At 36.3% G+C, this 22,771-nt stretch overlaps 1 protein-coding gene across 2 annotated transcripts in view; it reads left to right on the plus strand.

Moving 5' to 3' along the window:
- ULP1D (UB-like protease 1D) overlaps positions 1 to 22,771 on the plus strand; it is a 113,019-nt gene that overhangs the window by 50,771 nt on the left and 39,477 nt on the right. Inside the window, exons 6-10 of one of the 2 annotated variants that reach the window (XM_090005600.1) lie at positions 13,702 to 13,775; positions 13,892 to 13,921; positions 14,049 to 14,144; positions 14,908 to 15,010; positions 16,786 to 16,883. In XM_090005600.1, the coding sequence (XP_089861726.1) occupies positions 13,702 to 13,775; positions 13,892 to 13,921; positions 14,049 to 14,144; positions 14,908 to 15,010; positions 16,786 to 16,883 (401 nt within the window). The remainder of the gene's footprint in view (positions 1 to 13,701; positions 13,776 to 13,891; positions 13,922 to 14,048; positions 14,145 to 14,907; positions 15,011 to 16,785; positions 16,884 to 22,771) is intronic. The other variant, XM_090005601.1, reaches the window with a different exon arrangement.

The following is a 22,771-nucleotide window of genomic DNA, read 5'->3' on the forward strand; positions in this document are numbered from 1 at the left end:
TATAATTGGTTGGAGTATGTGTCATGTGAGAGAGGTCTGAAATTCAAATCCTATTGTTGACAACTTCAAATTACACAACTATTTTTTACATAAACCAGCTCCGTGGCTTGGCTCGGCTGACTCAAGCTCGGCTCAAGATTGAGCTTGGCTCGTCTAATTATGAACATGAGCCAAACCCTAGCTGATTTAAATGGTAAGCGAGCTGAGCCCTCGTTTACCAGCCCTAACAATGGGGACCTAATCTACCTCTAAAAGTAATTACATATTTTTCAAAATGTAACGACCCCAATCCATACCCTTTAAAAATGCAAAATATTTTTTTTTTCTAAGAGTTGCGGAAACCTTCCCAGAGATCTGGGGTCCTCACAGTTCCACTTTTCATTGGATAGCCCAACCACCACAAACGAAGTTGCAATCATGATCCATATCAACCAACTAAAACTCTTTTATTAATGAGTAAGAAAATTTCAAAGACAAGGTTTTATTCAACTGAAAGTAAAGTAACAATTACAGAAATTAAAAGAACTAAAAGAAGCAAAAATAGAGCCACTCTGTCCTCTGCTGAAGCCGTCAAGCTCAAGTATGACTCTTATCCATCCCCAGATGCATGTACAACTTCACTGTTCACCATTTCCTGTGAAAAACCAACAAAGTAGGGTGTCAGAACCGAAATTCTGAGCACAGCTATTTCTAAAGAAACCAGGTGAGATAAAGAACATGGATAAGATTTCATGCAGTGATTTGAGTGAGTGCAGATATAAAATTTGCAACATTCAAATATCTATAACTACCAACAATTGCATGTGCTCACCAGTCAAGAATAGTAAATCAGTACCATATATCAAGAACTAAATTTCCAAATCTTGCAGCATGATTTTAATAAGTAAATCCTATGCTACCACCAACTCATGTCATGATATAGATAATGATTCAAACATGCATGATCTAATGCCTAACAGAAAAATGCATGATTATGTGCAATGCATGATTTCTTCTGTTATCTTTCATTTATGTTCTATCTTTTCATATGCATGCCTTATTAAATGCACACATCTTTAAGTTTCCCTTTTTAATTACCGTGGCCCGCGGATACACCAAACGGGTACAAACCCCGAGGTCAAGTAGGTTCCCAGGGTAGCTTAACACACAATTTGTATTTTATTACTGGGTTCCAACTTAGCCCTCGACCGATATCAGGAAATAACACCATTCATCGGAACATTAGACCTCCATATCTAATGTCGGGGACACAAGGGACACCCCACGCCCACAAGTGCCACTTCTTTGGTACCATAACAACAACTGTGTCAAATACACCACTCCTGGGTAAAGTGGCGGACTCTCCCTAAAACCATGGTCAGGAGAAAGAACTTCAATATCGGGTTCAGGGGACCAAATTGCAGCACACGGAGTTTTTGTATCCTCATAGTCTCCCCAAGACCGGATATCCAAGATTCTCATACTCCAGATGAGATATCCCGGAATGTATATTACACTGTTCTTATTATATCTTTATTAAAGTTAATTCTTTAAGTTTGCAACACCATATGCAAAAGTAAAGTGAAAAACCCGCATCCTCCACTGCGAAGACCCTTACGGAACTCCAGCCCGTATAAACAACTAGAACAGTGTAGTAATGTGCCAAACCATCTTATGTGGTTTAAGTGATGCATTTAAAAACATAAATAAAAGAAAACTAAACCCACGGCTCTCCAGGCCGATGATGGTCCATTTAGGCCATCGAGGCATCACATCTCAAAACAAAAGTAGTGTTTTATTTATAACACTAAGCCAAAGTGCCAAAATCATGTGCACTTATGAAATCATAAACCCAAACATATGCATGTCATAATTCATTCATATGTATTTTCAATATGTGTGTGTTACTTACATCACATACGGGTATTAACCAATCCCTGGTTTCTTTAAGTGTATGAGTGTACTTGTACCATGTCACATATAAATCAAGCATACATGTTCAAGAAGACTTACTAATAATTGAATCATGCTCACACTCATGCGTACCATAATCATAACCGTCAAGTGAAAGCATAAACCTCCACGGCAAGTGTTTCCATACAATCCAATACACAAGCTTTTAAATAACACATGGATTCTAGACAAAAATATAATGTTCAGTTAGAGACATCCAAGCAAGATACATTATATATAAAATTTCAGTTTTATGTATCCCTCCTCCCTAAACAGTGTAACATGAGCACTATTATACACAACTGAAAATTTTCAGGTTATGTTTCAATGATCCCACGCTGCATCTTACAAATTTTGAGCTTAACCACACTCAAGCACCATCTTACGCCAATAGACAGCCGACAACATCATATTAGGTAATGCATGCAAGATTCTGTCGGCCTTTAACAGATCATGAACCTAGCAGCAATGTATTACACTATTCATATTTTAATGGTTTAGGAACTTTGTATATTCATTTATGAAAATAGGAAGTCTGATTAACATCATTCGGCTAACTACGAAAACATATGGAAATCAGGACATATACAGGGACAAAATTAATAACCCTCGGGCTTGAGCAGGTAAAGCAAGCATATCAAACATACAATTTGCATGGTACATAGGACTGACCCTTTTCGAACATAATTAATCTAATGCAGGTATACCAGCAACCATTCAAGCGGTTCATATCCCAATGGCCGCATTCGTACAACTCTCTGTTTTACAACAGAATTTTTTTATTCCTATATGGCAGTAACACAGCCCAAAGATAAGTGGGTTCCTAACTAGTCCATTCCCAGCAAAATTTTTAAGGGAAAAATAATTTTGTTTCTAAAAAGATACACAAGTTCAATCCCAGCCTTAATGTCAATTACCATTAACTTTAAAATCAGTCAATTTGGATGATATTTAAAAGCTTTGAGACTACTCATTCATATCGATTATTCTGTCTAAGTTGATAGAAGTATTGGATGCTAATATTAGGCTCAGAAATTTTTGTTCAAAAACAGTAACTATAAGACTACTCCTTCAGGATTCCTTACATATAGATAAACCCTTAACAGGAAAACAAACACACCTAAAAGATAATGGATCAAAATCTCTGAAATGTATACAAGGACACTGTTCCACATGGGTGAAGTATAAAGCAATCTTATTATAATCAGGGTTGTCGTTCCACCCTAATCAAGCTTCACTCAACTTGAAACTTCATTCCAGCAAAGGCACAGACTATAATTATCAGTTCTGTATGCTCTCAACCCGAGATTCAAGCTTAATATAATAGATGATAATTTAACTTTATGTAAAGGTAAACCCTGAATGAAGCTGATGTGGATAAGGAATCACAAAAAGTACTTTGTAAACAAGCAACCATTAAAAGTCTGAAATCATTAATTGACTAAAAAGAATATCCAACTCAAGATTACAGCTATGTACAGTTTTACTCTTGATGATTGCTAAAGCAGTTCATGCCTGAAAGAACAAATAAAGTGCACAGTGCCACATGGACACACTTTAATTAATAGGACAGCCGATGCATTCAATTTTCATATAGTTGGCTCCAAGCAATTATCTAATACAACAAAATCCAGGATAATCAAACAAATCACCACATTAATACATCCTAAGTATTAAAATTTCAGAACTTACACTAATTCAGGAATCAATTAGGGAAATAAAATTGGGGGTCACGGTTATCAGGGTATATGCCTTTAACAAAAAAACTGAAAACCCCCAAATCCACTGATTTGGGGTTTCGGATAACCCGCACCCCTCATTAGGAAAGATCCCCAACCCCCAAATCATAGATTTGGGGTTTTAGGTTTAGGGTTGATATAAACCCCAAGTCCTACCCTCAAATCCCCACATGGAATCGAACCCATGTTCGATTCCTCACCCCGATTCCAAGGAGCATCGTACCTTTTTGGAGCTTTTCCGGTGATCGGAGGCTGAAATCACGTGGGTAAGGCCGCGGCTGACACTCCTTGCTGCTGCCGTGACAGGAAGTCCTCGCCGTGGCCTGATGGCTGCTGGTTGCCGCAGCTCGCCGGCGACCTCCCTCCCCTCCGACGCACACCCAACTCGACAGAGAGAGAGAGCTAGAGGGAGAGAGAGATCGAGTGAAAGAAAAAGAGAGAGACTGAGTGGAGAGGGCAAAACCCTCTCTCCACTCCCCCCTTTATCGGCCCCAAGCCCGCCTCTACCGAGATGCAGGGGGTCGGTTACGCCCTGCGTAACCCCCCCCCCCCCCCCCCCCCCCTTTCTTTTTCTGATACAACCTATCGGGCAACCCTTATCGGGTTGCCCTTTTCTTTTTCTTTTTTTTTAAAAAGGCTGCTACAGGGACGCAGCTCGGGTCCGAACCCGATGTTAAATAATGTAACATAATTCAATATGTAATCTCATAGTTTTAGTTTACTTTTAAGTTTAGTTAGGATTAGGTTAGTTTATTTAACTAGGTTAGGTTTCTTTTTCTTTTTTAGTTTAGTTTTTGGACTTATTTGGCTTTATGCTTTTTTGACCAAAGTCAAAAAGCATAAAGTAGAGAGAGCTGTTGGACTCCCAACAGCTCTATTTAGAGCCGTTGGGAGCCCAACACTCCCTCATTCCCTCTCTCCCTTGTATTATAAATATGGGGTGTTACCCCCTTGTAACTTACACTTTTGTAAAGCCCTTTTTTGGGACCCAACATATTGAAGTTGATATTTTTTTACGTTTGTGCATTTGTATTCGTGCCTTTGTGCACTTGTGAGAGTTCTCCTTTTATGCCTTTGTGCATTTGTATCCGTGCCTTTGTGCACTTGTGAGAGTTCTCCTTTTATGCTTTTGTGCACACTTTGTGTTTCTAGTATTGTGTTTATACACAAAATCCTTTTTTATAGAGATTTTCACATGGTATTAGAGCAAGGTTGCTTGAGAAGGAAAGTCTCGTGATTCTTCACAATATTGGGTGTCTCGAAAAGCGTGCCTTCAATTTTTTCGAGATTGACGTGAAGACTTCTCTTCATCAAATATTTTAGAAGATTACTACAACAAGAGTTAAAATCTCTTTGTGGTACGTATTTTTCTCCTTCATCTTATCTCTCTAATGGGTGAAAAAGACTCTCATTTCTCTCTTGGCTTTAAGCTCAATGGTTCCAATTATCATGTATGGGCCGGAAATATGGAAGCTCATATTAAAGGAAAGGGGCTTTGGGGATATGTTCAAGGTTCCATAACGGAACCCGAACCAAAAATTACGATGGTTGAAAGAGGAGAAATCAAAATTCTTGAAGGAGAAGAAAGACAAAAAGCTCTTGAAGAATATTCAAAAAAACATGAGGAATGGGAAATGAGAAACTTCAAGATCCTATCTTGGATCTTCTCATCCGTTGAAACCAAGATCAATGCCAATATCATCAAATTCAAGAAAGCCTCCGAAGCTTGGCATTATCTTGAAAAGATGTATACTTCACGAGACTTATCTCACAAGTACTATCTTCAAAAGAGGGCCTTGACCCTACAACAAAATGAGATGTCTATTCGTGAGTACTTTGCTGAATTATCCTCTATTTGGGATGAGCTTGCCATGCTTGAGCCCAAGTGGAGTGGCGAAGCTATTGAACTTAGATACAAGCAATTAGAGGAAGATCACTTCTTTAACTTCCTAAATGGTCTTCGACCCGAATTTGAACAAATTCGGTCCTCTCTTCTCTCTTATTTCACATCTCCTTCCATTGAAGATGTTATTACCAAGTTAAGTGGAGAGGAAACTCGTATGGGCATTAGCAAGCAAAATCCAAGTGTTCTTGCAATGCCCACAAATCAAGATGAATGTGATGGAGCTAATGCCGTGTCTAGGCCTGACAACAACTTGAGGACATATAAACCTCCTCACTTTAAAAACCAAAATCAAGGATACAATGGTGGTCAAGGCGGAAGAAGGGACAATAGCAAAATTGTGTGACACTTTTGCAAGGAACCCGGTCACATCAAACCGGTTTGTCCTAAATGGAAGAAACTACTTGCAATGGCAACCACATCTTAATCACAAAAAGAGGAATCTACAAGTGGAGCTCTCTCTCTAAATCAAATTATGGAAGCTCTTCAACCTCTTCTTAAGGGAGCTATTTCCGGTGCCGCTGTATCCACTCCTTCTCCTCCAGGTAAAACTTCTTGGCTTTTAGATTCAGGTGCATCTTTTCATATGTCTCCAAACATCTCTTCTCTTTCTGAATATTCTAAAAGTTTATCACCATCTTTTGTTTCAACTGCGGATGGCACTTCTCTTGAAATTAAGGGGATTGGAAACTTTGAAACTCAAAATTTTTTTATTCCCAAAATTAGATTTATACCTAAATTGAATTTGAACTTACTTTCCGTCTCTCAACTCTCGGACCTTGGATGTGACATTCAATTTTCATCTAATAAGTGTTTAATACAGGATCACCGGTCCGGGAAGTTGATTGGGGAAGGCTCTAGGAAGGGAGACTTGTACTATGTGGATTCTCTCCAAATCCCTAAAACCCCTTTTTGTAATGTGACCCAACATAAAGACATAAATGTTTGGCACAAAAGACTTGGTCATCCCAACATCACCAAGTTATCCTATTTGCATTTTATTAAAAATCTTTGTAAAAATACTTTCTCTTGTAATGATTGTATTCTTGGAAAAATGAGAAGTATGCCTTTTGAACAAAGATCTATGTTTACCACAAAACCTTTTGAAATTGTTCATTCGGATGTTTGGGGACCGGCACCCGTCATATCCAAGGGAGGCTTTGCCTATTATGTGATTTTTGTAGATGATTTTTCTCGATATTGTTGGATATATTTCCTTAAACATAAGCACGAAGTGTTTTCATGTTTTAAATCATATCATATGATAATTAAGAATCAATTTAATAGTAATTTAAAGATTTTTAGGACCGATTCCGGAGGCGAATATCTTTCCAATGAATTTAAGAAATATCTTGAAGACTATGGTATTGTCCATCAAATATCGTGTCCTAAGACCCCACAACAAAATGGGTTAGCCCAAATGAAGCATAGGCATATCATTGAAACCACTAGAACCCTTCTTATTTCCCAAAGTATTCCAAAAAAATTTTGGGCCGAAGCGACTCTTGCTTCAATTTATCTTATTAATCGTCTTCCATCCAAAAATTTAGATAAAATCTCTCCTTTCGAAACTCTATATGAAAAAAAACCCGATTATAATAGATTGAGAGTTTTTGGTTGTAAGTGCTTTGTCCTTACAGATAAGAATGATAAACTCTCACCTAAAGCCATTCCTTGTGCTTTTCTTGGCTACTCCGAAACCCAAAAAGGGTTTCGATGTTATGATACTAAAAATGATAAGTTATATGTCTCAAGGAATGTAACATTTTTAGAAAATGATAGTGGTTTTGAAAAGAATGAATCTCATTTAGAAATTGCTGACTATTCCTTTCTCTTTGATCTTTTATCTAAAGATGATGATATCTCTAGTGATGATGAATCAACATATAACAGTGACAATGAAGTGGTTGAAATCAACAATAACTCTAACCCTACTACCTCTCAAGAAGAAAATATAACTAGAGACCTTATCACCTATACTCATAGAGATAGACTCTCCTTTAGAAGTGCTATTGAGCAATATAGTGAACCTAGCGAATCTACCCCCTCACATGATTCAAACCCTAGAAGAACCGAGAGAACTAGAAGAACTCCCTCTAGATTCGTATCTTTTGATTCTTTCTCTCCTAAATATCGGGCTTGCTTAAGTGCATTCACTCATATTTTGAACCGAAAAATTTTGAAGATGCTAAACGATGTATTGAATGGAGAGAAGTCATGGAGAATGAACTCAAAGCGCTTAGGAAAGCCAACACTTGGGAATTTCAAACGCTTCCCCATAAAAAGAAAACTATAGGATGTTGATGGGTGTTCAAAGTCAAAACCAAGAGTGATGGATCTCTTGAGAGGTATAAAGCTCGTCTTGTAGCTAAAGGGTATAGTCAAGAATACGGGATTGACTATAAAAAGATATTTGCTCCAGTAGCTCGTATGGTTACTGTCAGATGTCTCATCACCATTGCTTTCATTAGAAAATGAAATATTTACCAAATGGATGTCAAAAATGCCTTTCTAAATGGTGATCTTAATGAAGAAGTCTACATGGATGCTCTACCTGATATGAAAATTCCTAAAAATAAAGTTCTTCATCTTCCTAAAGCTCTTTATGGCTTGAAACAAGCTCACAAGGCTTGGCACGATAGGTTTAACAATGTAATGACTGAAAATGGTTTTACTTCATGCTATACTGACACTGCATTGTTTGTTAAGAAATCTGATGCAGGGATTGTTATATTACTGTTATATGTTGATGATATGTTAATAACATGTGATGATGTCAAAGGAATCAAGAGCATTAAATCTATCCTGACTTCAAGATTTGAAATGTCAGACTTAGGATTTCTGACATATTTTTTGGGAATTGAGGTTGCCTATTCTCACAGCGGCTATTTTTTGTCTCAAACTAAACTTGCTTGTGACATTCTTGACAGATCAGGAATCACAGATGACAAGGTCTGTAAAACTCCTAAAATAGTAGGTTCAAAGATGAAGATTGATGATGGGCTTCTCCTAAAAGATCCCACACCTTACCGGCAACTGGTTGGATCTTTAACGTATCTCAGCATTACGAGGTCTGATATTTCTCATGCTGTACATGTTGCTAGTCATCTGGTTGGATGTTTGGGGACCGACACCCGTCATATCCAAGGGAGACTTTGCCTATTATGTGATTTTTGTGGATGATTTTTCTCGATATTGTTGGATATATTTTCTTAAACATAAGCACGAAGTGTTTTCATGTTTTAAATCATATCATGTGATAATTAAGAATCAATTTAATAGTAATTTAAAGATTTTTAGGACCGATTTCGGAGGCGAATATCTTTCCAATGAATTTAAAAAATATCTTGAAGACTATGGTATTGTCTATCAAAGATCGTGTCCTAAGACCCCACAACAAAATGGGTTAGCCGAAAGGAAGCATAGGCATATCATTGAAACCACTAGAACCCTTCTTATTTCCCAAAGTATTCAAAAAAAAATTTAGGCCGAAGCAGCTCTTGCTTCAGTTTATCTTATTAATCGTCTTCCATCCAAAAATTTAGATAAAATCTCTCCTTTCGAAACTCTATATGAAAAAGAACCCGATTATAATAGATTGAGAGTTTTTTGTTGTAAGTGCTTTGTCCTTACAGATAAGAATGATAAACTCACCTAAAGCCATTTCTTGTGCTTTTCTTGGCTACTCTGAAACCCAAAAAGGATTTCGATGTTATGATACTAAAAATGATAAGTTATATGTCTCAAGGAATGTAACATTTTTGAAAAATGATAGTGGTTTTGAAAAGAATGAATCTCATTTAGAAAATGCCGACTATTCCTTTCTCTTTGATCTTTTATCTAAAGATGATGATATCTCTAGTGATGATAAATCAACATATAACAGTGACAATGAAGTGGTTGAAATCAACAATAACTCTAACCCTACTACCTCTCAAGAAGAAAATATAACTAGATACCCTTTAGCTAGCGAATCTATCCCCCACATGATTCAAACCCTAGAAGAACCGAGAGAACTAGAAGAACTCCCTCTAGATTCGTATCTTTTGATTCTTTCTCTCCTAAATATCGGGCTTGCTTAAGTGCATTCACTCATATTTTGAACCGAAAAATTTTGAAGATGCTAAACGATGTATTGAATGGAGAGAAGTCATGGAGAATGAACTCAAAGCGCTTAGGAAAGCCAACACTTGGGAATTTCAAACGCTTCCCCATAAAAAGAAAACTATAGGATGTTGATGGGTGTTCAAAGTCAAAACCAAGAGTGATGGATCTCTTGAGAGGTATAAAGCTCGTCTTGTAGCTAAAGGGTATAGTCAAGAATACGGGATTGACTATAAAAAGATATTTGCTCAAGTAGCTCGTATGGTTACTGTCAGATGTCTCATCACCATTGCTTTCATTAGAAAATGAAATATTTACCAAATGGATGTCAAAAATGCCTTTCTAAATGGTGATCTTAATGAAGAAGTCTACATGGATGCTCTACCTGATATGAAAATTCCTAAAAATAAAGTTCTTCATCTTCCTAAAGCTCTTTATGGCTTGAAACAAGCTCACAAGGCTTGGCACGATAGGTTTAACAATGTAATGACTGAAAATGGTTTTACTTCATGCTATACTGACACTGCATTGTTTGTTAAGAAATCTGATGCAGAGATTGTTATATTACTGTTATATGTTGATGATATGTTAATAACATGTGATGATGTCAAAGGAATCAAGAGCATTAAATCTATCCTGACTTCAAGATTTGAAATGTCAGACTTAGGATTTCTGACATATTTTTTGGGAATTGAGGTTGCCTATTCTCACAGCGGCTATTTTTTGTCTCAAACTAAACTTGCTTGTGACATTCTTGACAGATCAGGAATCACAGATGACAAGGTCTGTGAAACTCCTGAAATAGTAGGTTCAAAGATGAAGATTGATGATGGGATTCTCCTAAAAGATCCCACACCTTACCGGCAACTGGTTGGATCTTTAACGTATCTCAGCATTACGAGGTCTGATATTTCTCATGCTGTACATGTTGCTAGTCAGTTTCAACATGCACCTACTTCAGTTCATATGAGTGCCATTCTCCGCATCATCAGATACATAAAGGGTACAGTAAACAATGGGGTATTTCTATCTTCTTCTTCTGAATTGAATTTAATTGCTTATACTGACTCTGATTGGGGAGGTGACCCAAATAACCGTCACTCCACCACTGGTTTTTGTATTTTTTTAGGAGAATCTTTAATTTCTTGGAGATGCAAGAAACAACATAAGGTCTCATTTTTATCCACAGAAGCCGAATATAGAGTCATGGCATCTACTACCATGGAGATTGTTTGGATTCGCAACTTGCTGAAAGATATGAATATTCAAGTTCAAGGGCCCACAAAACTATGTTGTGATAATAAAAGTGCAATTTATATTGCCAAAAAGCACACATTTCATGAGCGCACGAAGCACATTGAGATGGACTGCCACTATGTTCGTGAAGAATACTTAAGAAGAACTATAGACCTTCCATATGTTACATCAGAATACCAACTAGCAGACTTCTTCACCAAAGCGTTGTGCTCTCCAAGATTTAACTTCCTTCTTGGCAAACTTTCGGTTATGTCACCCTAAGTTTGAGGGGGGGTGTTAAATAATGTAACATAATTCAATATGTAATCTCATAGTTTTAGTTTACTTTTAAGTTTAGTTAGGATTAGGTTAGTTTATTTAACTAGGTTAGGTTTCTTTTTCTTTTTTAGTTTAGTTTTTGGACTTATTTGGCTTTATGCTTTTTTGACCAAAGTCAAAAAGCATAAAGTAGAGAGAGCTGTTGGACTCCCAACAGCTCTATTTAGAGCCGTTGGGAGCCCAACACTCCCTCATTCCCTCTCTCCCTTGTATTATAAATATGGGGTGTTACCCCCTTGTAACTTACACTTTTGTAAAGCCCTTTTTTGGGACCCAACATATTGAAGTTGATATTTTTTTACGTTTGTGCATTTGTATCCGTGCCTTTGTGCACTTGTGAGAGTTCTCCTTTTATGCCTTTGTGCATTTGTATCCGTGCCTTTGTGCACTTGTGAGAGTTCTCCTTTTATGCTTTTGTGCACACTTTGTGTTTCTAGTATTGTGTTTATACACAAAATCCTTTTTTATATAGATTTTCACACCCGAGACCCGTAACCCGGCCCCAATCTGTATGGATCCACAAGTTGGATCCGAATGGATCCAACTGTGGATCCTCGGATAAGTTTTAAAAATTAAAATTTTATTTAATTTGAATTTCATAAAATTTTAACCCCCATCAATATGGATCCGCAAGTTGGATCCAAGTGGATCCAACTGTAGATCTTCGAATTCGCTATATATATATATATTTCTATTTTATTACTAATATTAACAATAATTTTAATATAACGCAAATATTTAAGCATAAATACCCCTTTATGGGTCCTGGATCTGCAATTTGGATCTAGGCCCAATTTGTATAATTTGAATTATTTTATAATAAAAAAAATTCGGGTTTTACATAAAATGCCGTTGCTTTTTGGAGAGTGATGTTGTCAGCATCATTGCGAATCGGTTGATTCATATCGTATCAGCCCACAATCGATAAGGAATTAGCAGATTTGGCTTATTTTTTAAATATATTTTAAAAGGGTTTAATTTTTTTTAATCTTTTTAATATTATTTTGATATTTTTACTGACACGTCATCTGATGGTTAAATTTGGCTGTTTCAGCTCAATTTGGTCAGAGTCTGAATTGGCTGATTTTCTGAATTGTTTTGAAAATCGGTTCAGGCTCGATACCAATTCTTACAACATTGGATTTGGTCATTCAATCAATTGAAAACTTCTAAATTTATTATAAATGGTTTGAGGTTAGATTAAACCTGCATGTCTGCATATATATGTATAATTATTTACTTTCAAAATTCTTTATTTTTATAAATGTCTTCTTAAAAAAATTCTTTAATGCTGTGATTAGAAAACATTGAAATACATATACAACAACAACAACAACAACTACGCCTTCATCCCAAAACAATTGGGGTCAGCGATATGAACCAAAAAAGAAATTCATTTTGGGTCTTCCACATGAATCCTTTTCCTCCAATCATTTCTATCCAACGCCATGTCCTCGGTGAGGTTCAAAGCATTCATATCCTTTCCTATCATCTCCATCCAAGTCTTCCTAGGCCTACCCCGACCTCTTTTAACTAATATATTTTCCCATTTCTCCAACCTTCTAACTGGAGCATCATTAGGCCTTCGCCGAATATGTCCAAACCACCGAAAACATTGAAATACATATGAATAACATATTTTTAAATGGAAACAAATGCATGTAATTACAAAGTAAAGGTCTAAAATGAAAAGAATTTGGGGACATAGTGTTGTGTCTGAAGCAAATTTCTTGTCCACGAGGTATCGTGGACTCTCCTGTGTTGTGTCATGTTGACATGGGTTGCATATGCTGAGTGACATGCCTATGTCATATAGATAGGGGTGTAAACTTGGAGAATATGGTTCCGAAAATACCGTACTTTTCTATCAACTTCTGCTGAGGTTCTGCCAGCACATAATGATGCTCCATTCAACTTGTCACTTAGTCAACCACGGTCTTAAAATTCTCCTGAGGCCTCATTGAATCTAGGCCAGTAGCTTTTTTTTCCCCTTTAATCATTTTACTTTTGAATTCATGAATCTATAGAAGTCCTGAATTTATTTGTTTGCTACTATGCAGTCTGGACTTGGGTATGATCAGTTTCACTTTTTGATGGCAAAGCTTACATGGGTTTGGTTCAGACTTTGATCCAACTTGTCAAAGCTTTGACTGGATGGAGCAAAGATTTCAAAAAGCCCTTGCTTTTATGGTGTGTTGTAGAGTCATGTACTGTCTAGGACTTTGATTCAACAGCTCTGAGCGCTAGGTCAAATTGAACTTTTAATACTGTGATTTCTTCCATTGATTTTGATTTTATCTTTCTGTTTTTGGAATCTGCAGTATTTGTATAAGTTTGCATATCAATAGATTCAATACTCTTTCTGTACACGTATGGTCTGTTCTACTATGTAATCACCTATTTTTAATGTCTTATATATGCTAGCATGCTTATGTATAATCAAAACAGGTTGAAACTGTAATTCTCTTGGATGAAGATGATGTCCAACCTGCAAACAGAGTGGATCTTGGGAAGGAACGATGGTGATGAGCTCATGGAATTCATTTTGTGCTTTTTAATCTACTTTATCACTATTTGAATTTTTCTACAACACACAATCTAGCAACTATCAGTTTTTCTTTCAATTGTGATTTTGCAGGGTTGAAGATAAGATCTACTACCCATCTAGGTGTCGACTTGTTTCTGATGGATTTGCTATTACATTACAGGCCATTATTTGCAGCTACTATTTGCTTTATTGCTTTCAGGAAAAATGTGATAGATAACACAAACATTATTTCTTGATGTACCAGCAGGGATCATGCCGAATGTGTTGAAATTTGTTACTCTGATATGGATTGCCTTGCACCTTGTTCATATTTGTCCTCACCTATTATAAATTTCTATATTCAGTAAGTACATCTTGATCTATAGCTTTTGAGATTGCATTCTCACTTGTTTATATTGCTAAACTGTTGTAGGCTTTGTTTTTTGTTTACCAGATTTTTTGTTATAGGGGCTCAATTTATTCAAATATTTCTCAAGCACAATGGTTCTAATAATCTAGTGTAAATAGTGATTAGTACTCATATCTGAGGTATTAAGCTTGTATTCTATACTTTGTAATATATTGGTAATTTATGTGTATCAAGATCTTTCATGAACTATTTTTATGCTTTGGGCATTTGATTACTCCTTCACTTGGAGCATATTTTGACTTGAATTTTTTTTTTTAAAATAGAATTGATGTTATTTGTAGAGTAAAGTTTTGTACTCTTATTTACTGCTTTAGAAACTTACCTTTCTAGGCAAATAGATGACTATTATTGTGGGTGACTGTCTTTTGTGTACTTTTAGGTTGTGTTTTCCTTTACTATGGTGTAATCTTCTTATTTGTTGTGGCATTTGAACTATTAAACCGCGTGTGTGTGTGTGTATTTGAGCTTTCTTTGTACTTTTTCCATGTTTCGTTTGAATTATTATAGCCTTTTTCCCTATTCCCTCCCTCCCAACGTGAGCTTTCTATGGATTACATGTGCTTACTGGAAAACTACAGTTGAATGTTCTTTAGGTTCCTGTCTTGGAATTCTAAATGACCATTGTGCTGAATTTGGTAACAGCGTAAAATTTTGATTAACTTGTTTGATTTTTTTTCTGTTTGGTAACTTGAGTTAGATACCTTCAAAAGATGCAATCTCAAACTGGAATGGCACGAAGTGATTACCAATTTTTCAATACATATTTCTACAATAAGCTTGATGAAGCATTATCATACAAGGTTTGTTCCTTTGAGGTTCTTTAGTAAATGCGTGCAGGCAATTCAAGTTGTTTCATTGTCTAACGGAAAATTAATACAGTTTTTTTCCCTTGATCATTTGTAAGTTGATTATGTTTCTATGTTTTGTAATACTCTAATAGGTATTTGATTTTTCTTATTCATCTTAAGCCTGAGAAATAGTGATCAGCTTGTCCTTGACATATATGATACATTGACATGAAAAGTGTATGGCTGCTGACTTTGTTGATAATGTATCTCCTCTTTTTCAACAAGACCTGTAACACTCTAATAACAACTTACTGAACTTTGGATGGGGTACAAGGGTAATTCCTTGGTCAGGATTTTATTAATATTTATAGTGATCAAACATTAAAAGCTCTTGGCAAGACATTCTCTTGCTTGAGGCTTTTTGATTTTCACATGAAAATTGTGTTCATATTTTACAGATACCCTATTTTTGCAAATATTTGGAAAATAGTGCACAGGATTCTCTGGAATCAGAAAATATTTGACCACTTGATGCATAGAAGATGGGTTAATTCTTCTTATTTGTGACAAATATGATATTTGCTTGTCAATAAAAGGCCTCTCCTTTTCAAGTTATGCTGGTAGGAGCATCATCTACTGATATAGGCATGGAAAAAACTTTCAGGAAATTCTTATTTGTGACAAGGATGATATTTGCTTGCCAACAAAAGGCCTCTCCTTTTCAAGTTATGCTGGTAGGAGCATCATCAACTGATATAGGCACGGAAAAAACTTTCAGGAAATTCTTATTTGTGACAAAGATGATATTTGCTTGCCAATAAAAGGCCTTGTAAAGGGAAAATATGAAAACTATCCTGATATAGCGATCAATTTTCTTCATCTGAAACTTGGACTGAAAATCATCTTTTCCATTCGATGCTAAGATAATATGCATAGATGATTTTAACACCTTAACATGTAGTGTCAAACTCTATTCATATGATTATCTCTTTTGATAACACTTGCTAAACTGATGAAATCAAAATTTCATGAAGATAAGCCATGCATGTAACCTTTTTATTTTGAGGGAACATTCAGGTAACTGTGACGTGGTGGTTCCTGTGATTAGCCTAACGGCTTAATCTAAAGCTATGTCAGATAGATTCATGTACATGAGGACACGTGATGCAAGTTCGAATGTTTTTTGGAAAATAGGACAGGAGGGCATGGGTTTTTAATTTTTAATTAATAAAAACTATTTTTTGATATTGTACTGGAGGACATTTTTATTGAAAAAATAATGAAAGTATTAAAATATTATTAAAATTATTAAAATAACTGTACTTGTCAGTGCCCGAATCAACATGTCCTAGCTTGTCCACTAGTGCCACCAGGGATACACACCCAAAATGGCATGTCATTGTGACATAGATCTAAAGTGTGAATTTTGGCGTCTGGAAAAGTCAATTGGTGTAGGGCGTGTGTCACGGATCACATGGATTCTCCATTTGTCTCCTGTTCCAAATCCTCTTATATGCTAGTCATATTGGACTTCATAAATATGGCCTTATCCCTGTATCCGCAGCCTATCCTTGTGACAAAGTAAGTAACTGGTCTGAAGTTCGAGCCATAAGATTGATTTTAAAGCTACACTAGTTACATGTCCAAGGTCTCTGTGGCCTTGAGTTTTCTCATCAGTCAGAAGACATTCTTTGCATCTTTTCAAACTTTTGTCATTAAAACTATATAGATACATTTTTAGTTTGATATAATATGTTCTGTTAATTCACCCTTTTCTGTAACTCCAGGGAAAAAATGAAGATGATTCATTTGTGAAGCTTAGGAGGTGGTGGAAGGGGATCAATATATTTGAAAAGTCGTACATATTTTTGCCAATACATTCAGAGTGCGTTTCTCAGTTTCTCTGCTTTTTTTAGAGATTTTATATCTCACAATAAATTTTGTTATTTATTAATATTTTCATTGGATGATATATGAAGCGCTATTGCTTGTCTTTCCACTTTGCTATAGTTGTCTTACGATCCTGGGTTCATTTTACTGGAGGTTTGCATTTTTATTTCTCTTTCCTTTGAATGCTATTCCATTTCATTGATATGGATTGTATGGTTTGACACTAAGGATCTCCACCTACGAAGGGATCTGAAAACATTTGCATTAAGCAAGCATACAGTAGTACCAAATGTTTATAATATAAACACACACACAGACACACAAACACAGATATATATATATATATATATATATATATATATATATATATATATATATATATATATATATATATATATATATATATATATATATATATATATGTTTGTATGTATATAATTACATGCACAGACACATATATGTACATATGGGAACACCAAAGATCTATTTTAAGCATACACATTTTTGTATCAGTCATACTTATAGGCGAACTAACATCTATCCAAGAAGAGGTCCCTCAACATATGCTCTTTGCAGATGACAAAGTAGATGCACAAACAATACTAGAACATTGGAGCAGTACAATGGTTTAAGAATTAGTAGAACCAAAACAGAGTATATGAAGCATAGTTACCTGCATCATTCAAGGCAATTTGTCACATTTTTTTCTTTTCAGTGAGTGGTTTTTCTCTGGAAAATCTCAGGATTTTTTAAAAAAATAACTAATTCTTTTTAAATAAAAAATTACACAGAATAGGGAAATGAAAAAATATGAGAAAGACCTTAAAATAAAGAATGTAAAATGATAAATGAGCGATTAAATTAACAACTAATGACAAACAAATAACAAGTAACAACATAACAAATAATCATAGTGTCCATCTAATTTGTGCACCCCTAGCCATACCAGTCATGTCCTGCAGCATCTTGCTCTAGGAGAGTACTCAATCAATGTAGGAACTCATTCTTATGCAGACACATGCAATTTGGTTATACCTCCTAAGTCTAGGAACATTTAGAGCTTCATGATACCTTTCTATGTACTACTGTAATTATTAAAAGGATAAGGTTGCTGTGACTGTTACAATACTTTTGAAAAACCAGTTATTACTGATAAACTTGTTAATGGTGTATGCCTTATTGAAACTTGAAAAGTACATGTGGCTGGATTGAAGATTATGCCTAGTCTTATTTATTTACTGGTTCTTTGATTTGGAAGCTGAGAACATTTGGAAAAAAAATCAACTAGCCAAACGTGACTGTGAATCAATAGTCAATAATCAGACAACATATCTTAGAACGTGTTTTCCGTACATATTTGCAAGGATGTTCTTTGATAATTTAATTGAATAGAGTTCACTTGGTTGACTAGGATTTGTGAACTATGCAGCCAAATGCGGTAGTCAGTACTCAGTTGGTGGAGCCCTAAAAAGAGTAGTTGGAGACTAGGCGGGACTAGTCGGTACCATAGTCACAAAATTTGGCAATTTTTGAATTTATTGCTAAAAGAATGTGAGATAATCATAAAACGAAATATTACCGATAACATTGTGAGATATTCAATATATCTCCTAAGCTGAAAATCTTGTGATTTTATCCCGTATATTTTAAAAAATGTGAGAAATATACTGCCGTGGTTTAAATGGTGTGATTCCTCGTTTTCTTAAAATATGCCAGCACTCTATGCTATGCATTAAATGTTGCAGACTTTCCTTGCAGGCAATAAGTGCTGCAGACCTGGCAGCATTATACAGCAGCATTAAATGCTGTCCAGCCTTGTTGAAGGCTTGTATACGCTATGCATTGCGAAGAGGAGCCCTCTTTTTATAGAATGTAGGAGGTCCTTCCTCTCCCAGTCACTTCAATGTGGGACTATTTCTTCCATTCATGATATTAGGTGTTAGGTATATGTTTCAATGGTCCATTAAAATGCCTTTTCTCGAATGTAGTTTCATGATATTAGGTATTATTTGCGTGTTTTTAACTTGCCAAAATTTTCCTGAAATTTTCAATAGAAAAATTTGTTTTTTGAAATATCCCATGATATTCCTTTGCCGAGAATATATCGAGAGCAAGATTTGTGACTATGGCTGGTACCTCAATTAAATAATATAAAAAATTAGAAATTTACAAATAAAGTACCAAAATTAATAACAAACATGCATGCAACGTAAAATGAATCAACAAGGAAATATACAAAGTATAAGGCTTCACTACTTGTCAAGCATAGTAAACCTGTTATATTACAAAACCTGCCCAAAAATTAAGAACAATTGAATAAATAAAGCAAACAACTGCCAATATCAACAAAAGCTAAATAATTTAAACATAATCTAAATTCTTAAAATAAAGTACTAAAACTATAACAAACATGTATCCAACATAAAATTAATCAACAACAAATTCACAAAATATAAGATATCACTATTGTCAAGCATAGTAAACGTGTTATATTGCAAAACCTGCCCAAAAATTAAGAGCAAGGGAATAAACAATGCAAACAACTGCCAATATCAACAAAAGCTAAATAATTTAAACATAATCTCAAGTCATAAAAATATTAAAATAACATCCAAGTGCTCATAGTTCATGTCATATCTAAAGTGCTGAGAGAGTGAGTTCATGAAAGCTAAAAAGCTATGTCACATGGGTGCGGGGATGCGACACTTCCAAAAAATCCGGGTGCGGGGGTGCGGTAGGGGCAAAAATGTAAAAAAAATTTATATATATATATATATATAATTTTGAAGTTTTAACAATTTAACATTTAACAGTTAACATTGTCATAATATCATTTATCATGCATGCAATATATCAACCTAAATATCAAATTATCAATCAAATAAGTAAAGCAATTACATAAATCGACATAAATATCAATCAAATTACATACCAAAGTATATCCTGATGAAGTAATGGATGTTAATAATTTTCTTCTTCATCATCAAATGCATCATTAGAAGGAATACTGGGCTCAGCTAAATCCATGTTTGTTATGTTGAAATCATGTTTTCCCTCGAAGTCACACTCTTCGGGGTTTACATCCCAAAATTTGGATCTTCCTTGTCTGCGTTACAAACCCAATTTGAAAATGCTAAATACAATACACGTATATTTAAATGAAAACTAAGAAATAATCAAATAACTAAGAGAGCAAATTAGTACCTGTATTTATCATTACTTCGCGAAAGTAATCGAAGATTTGAATGAACATATACTAAATCCTCTGCACGCTTGCTAGTGGGTTTGTTTCTCTTCATGTTGTGGATTTGAGAATATGTGCTCCAATTTCTTTCACAACAAGATGAACTAGCAGGCTGCGATAGCAATCTTAATGCAAGACGTTGGAGAAGAGGTGTTTCTGATCCAAATGTTGACCACCATGTGATAGGATCTATATTATCTTCTTCTCTCGCGAATAATGCCGGTCCATATAATCTCGAAGATGAAAATTTTTCAAACTCTTGTGTGACTTGATGTAGAAGATATGCTTCTGGAAAAAGTCTTGTCATACACATATTTCTGTCTTGATAGCTCTGGGTCTAAATTTGGAGGGGCACGACCAATACCACCAGCCCGCCACTTATTTGCATAATATTTTGGATTAAGAAAATGTGCCATGCAATGCAAAGAAGTGTTGCTCTTATCCCATCTTCTGACTAAAATTGAATGAATATGATTGAAAAAATCTAAATCATCCAATGCAGGATTTTTTTCTTCATGCTTGAAAACTATAGCTTGTATTTTTTCAATCATATTATCCTACATTTCATAAACTCTGTGAAGCATGGGCTCATCCTTATCAACTTCTCTTAACATTCACAAATAGGTTGCGTAAATTGAAGGAAGTATACCACTCTGTCCCAAAACTCATCATCAAGAATGAACTTTTTAATTTCTTGAGCCTTGATATCATCATCAGCACGATAGAATGGCCAATTTTCATCAGTCACCATGTTAATCAAAGCATTCTTCACTCTTTTAATCCTCTTTATCATCACAATGATGGACGCAAAACGTGTTTCAACGACCTTCAAAAATTTCAAATCAGAATGCCTATTAAATATAGCATTAGCACGATGGTGGTTAACAACAAAATTCTTAATGCTTTTGACATTTCTTTCTAAATCTTTAATCCATAAACATAAAACATATGCTTGTGAATTTTCTTTTTTTGGGGGGGTTGCAGATGCTCTTTAGGCTAGATTTAAGCTGTGTGCTACACAGGGAGTCCAAAAAATATGAGGGTACTTACTCTCCAAACTCAACGCTGCACTTTTACAAACTTGAGTGTTGTCTGTAATGATTTGTACCGCTTTCTGATCACTCACTTCTTTTATCACTTCTATAAACAATCCCTTCAAATACTCTGCATTTTTATATTCCCCAGGTGCATCAACTGCTTTCAAGAATATTTGGCCACTAAGCGAACAAACAATGAATTTGATTAATGGACGCCTTTGAATATCTGTCCATCCATCAGACACAATAGAAACTCTATTTTGCTCCCATGAATATTTTTTAATCTTCTGCAACCTCTCCACATTTGCCCTTTCTTCTGCAAGAAGTGTGGTTCGTATTTTTTCTGAACTTGGAGGTACATAACCACTCAAATTACAATTTGCCAAGGATGTTACTAAATCCTTCCAATAACGATTTCTAGCCGCATTAAATGGGAGTGAACGAGAATAAAAATACCTCCCAACTTTTCTATCTAATTCTTCTCTTCCATATGTATTGAATGTTGCTTGTATCGTTCTTCTACCTCCTACATTGACTTTTCTTTTTTTTCAGCATCTTCTTGATGGCTTGTAAATGGCATACTAACTGTAGAAGAATCGACCATTGCCTTTCTCTTCTCATATTCTTCTTATATTTTCTTGTATTGTCTTCGCATTGTCTCATCAACTTTTCTGCAAGCTGAAATGCCATGTTCTGGTATCTTCAACAAATGAGTCTTCACTCTTGTGTAAGACCCAACAAAATCTCTTTCGCAGATCTTGCATCGAAATCTCTTGTTTCCACCACCTCCTTCTCCAGTTTTTGCAAGTTTATCTACATGTACCCATAATGGCCCCACATCATCAATCCCACTGCAACTATTAGCAAAACTAGCTTCTGAACTCACATGTTGGGATGATGATGATGCAAGTCCTTTCCCTTTATCCGTTATTTTTATCCTGAAAACAAAAAAAAATACATTCAAATTTTCAAATCAATTATACTCGACCCCCTCCCCCTGTCGAAAACACAGGGAGAAGGGGGGGCTCAGCCCCTCCCCTGTCGACCCAACAAGAGAGCGAGAGCGAGGGGGGCTCGGCCCCTCCTCCGCCGAAAACAGAGGGAGCAGGGGGGGCTTAGTCCCTCTCTTGCCGACCCAACAAGAGAGCGAGAGCGAGGGGGGCTCGGCCCCTCCCCTGCCAACCCAACAAGGGAGTGACAGGGGGGGCTCGACCCCTCCCCTGAAATCAAAGGGAGTAGGGTGGGGGGCTCGACCCCTCCCCTGCCAAAAACACGGAGGGCTCAGGCCCTTCCTTACCGAAAACAGAGGGAGCAGGGGGTGCTCAACCCCTCCCCTGTCGACCCAACAAGAGAGGGGGGGGCCCTCCCCTGTCGAAAACAGAGGGAGTAGGGGGGGCTCAGCCCCTCCCCTGTCGACCCAAAAAGAGAGCGAGAGGGGGGGCTCGACCCCTCCTGTGCCGAAAATAGAGGGAGCAAGGGGGGCTTGGCCCCTTCCCTGTCGACCCAACAAGAGAGCGAGAAGGGAAGGGGGTGCTCGACCCCTCCCTTGCCGACCCAACAAGAGAGTGAGAGGGGGGGGGGGGGGCTCGGCCCCTCCCCTGC

This window comes from Nuphar pumila, chromosome 5 (assembly GCF_984573655.1).
Source record: "Nuphar pumila chromosome 5, dmNupPumi1.hap1.1, whole genome shotgun sequence".
In the NCBI taxonomy this organism is placed as follows: Eukaryota; Viridiplantae; Streptophyta; class Magnoliopsida; order Nymphaeales; family Nymphaeaceae; genus Nuphar; species Nuphar pumila.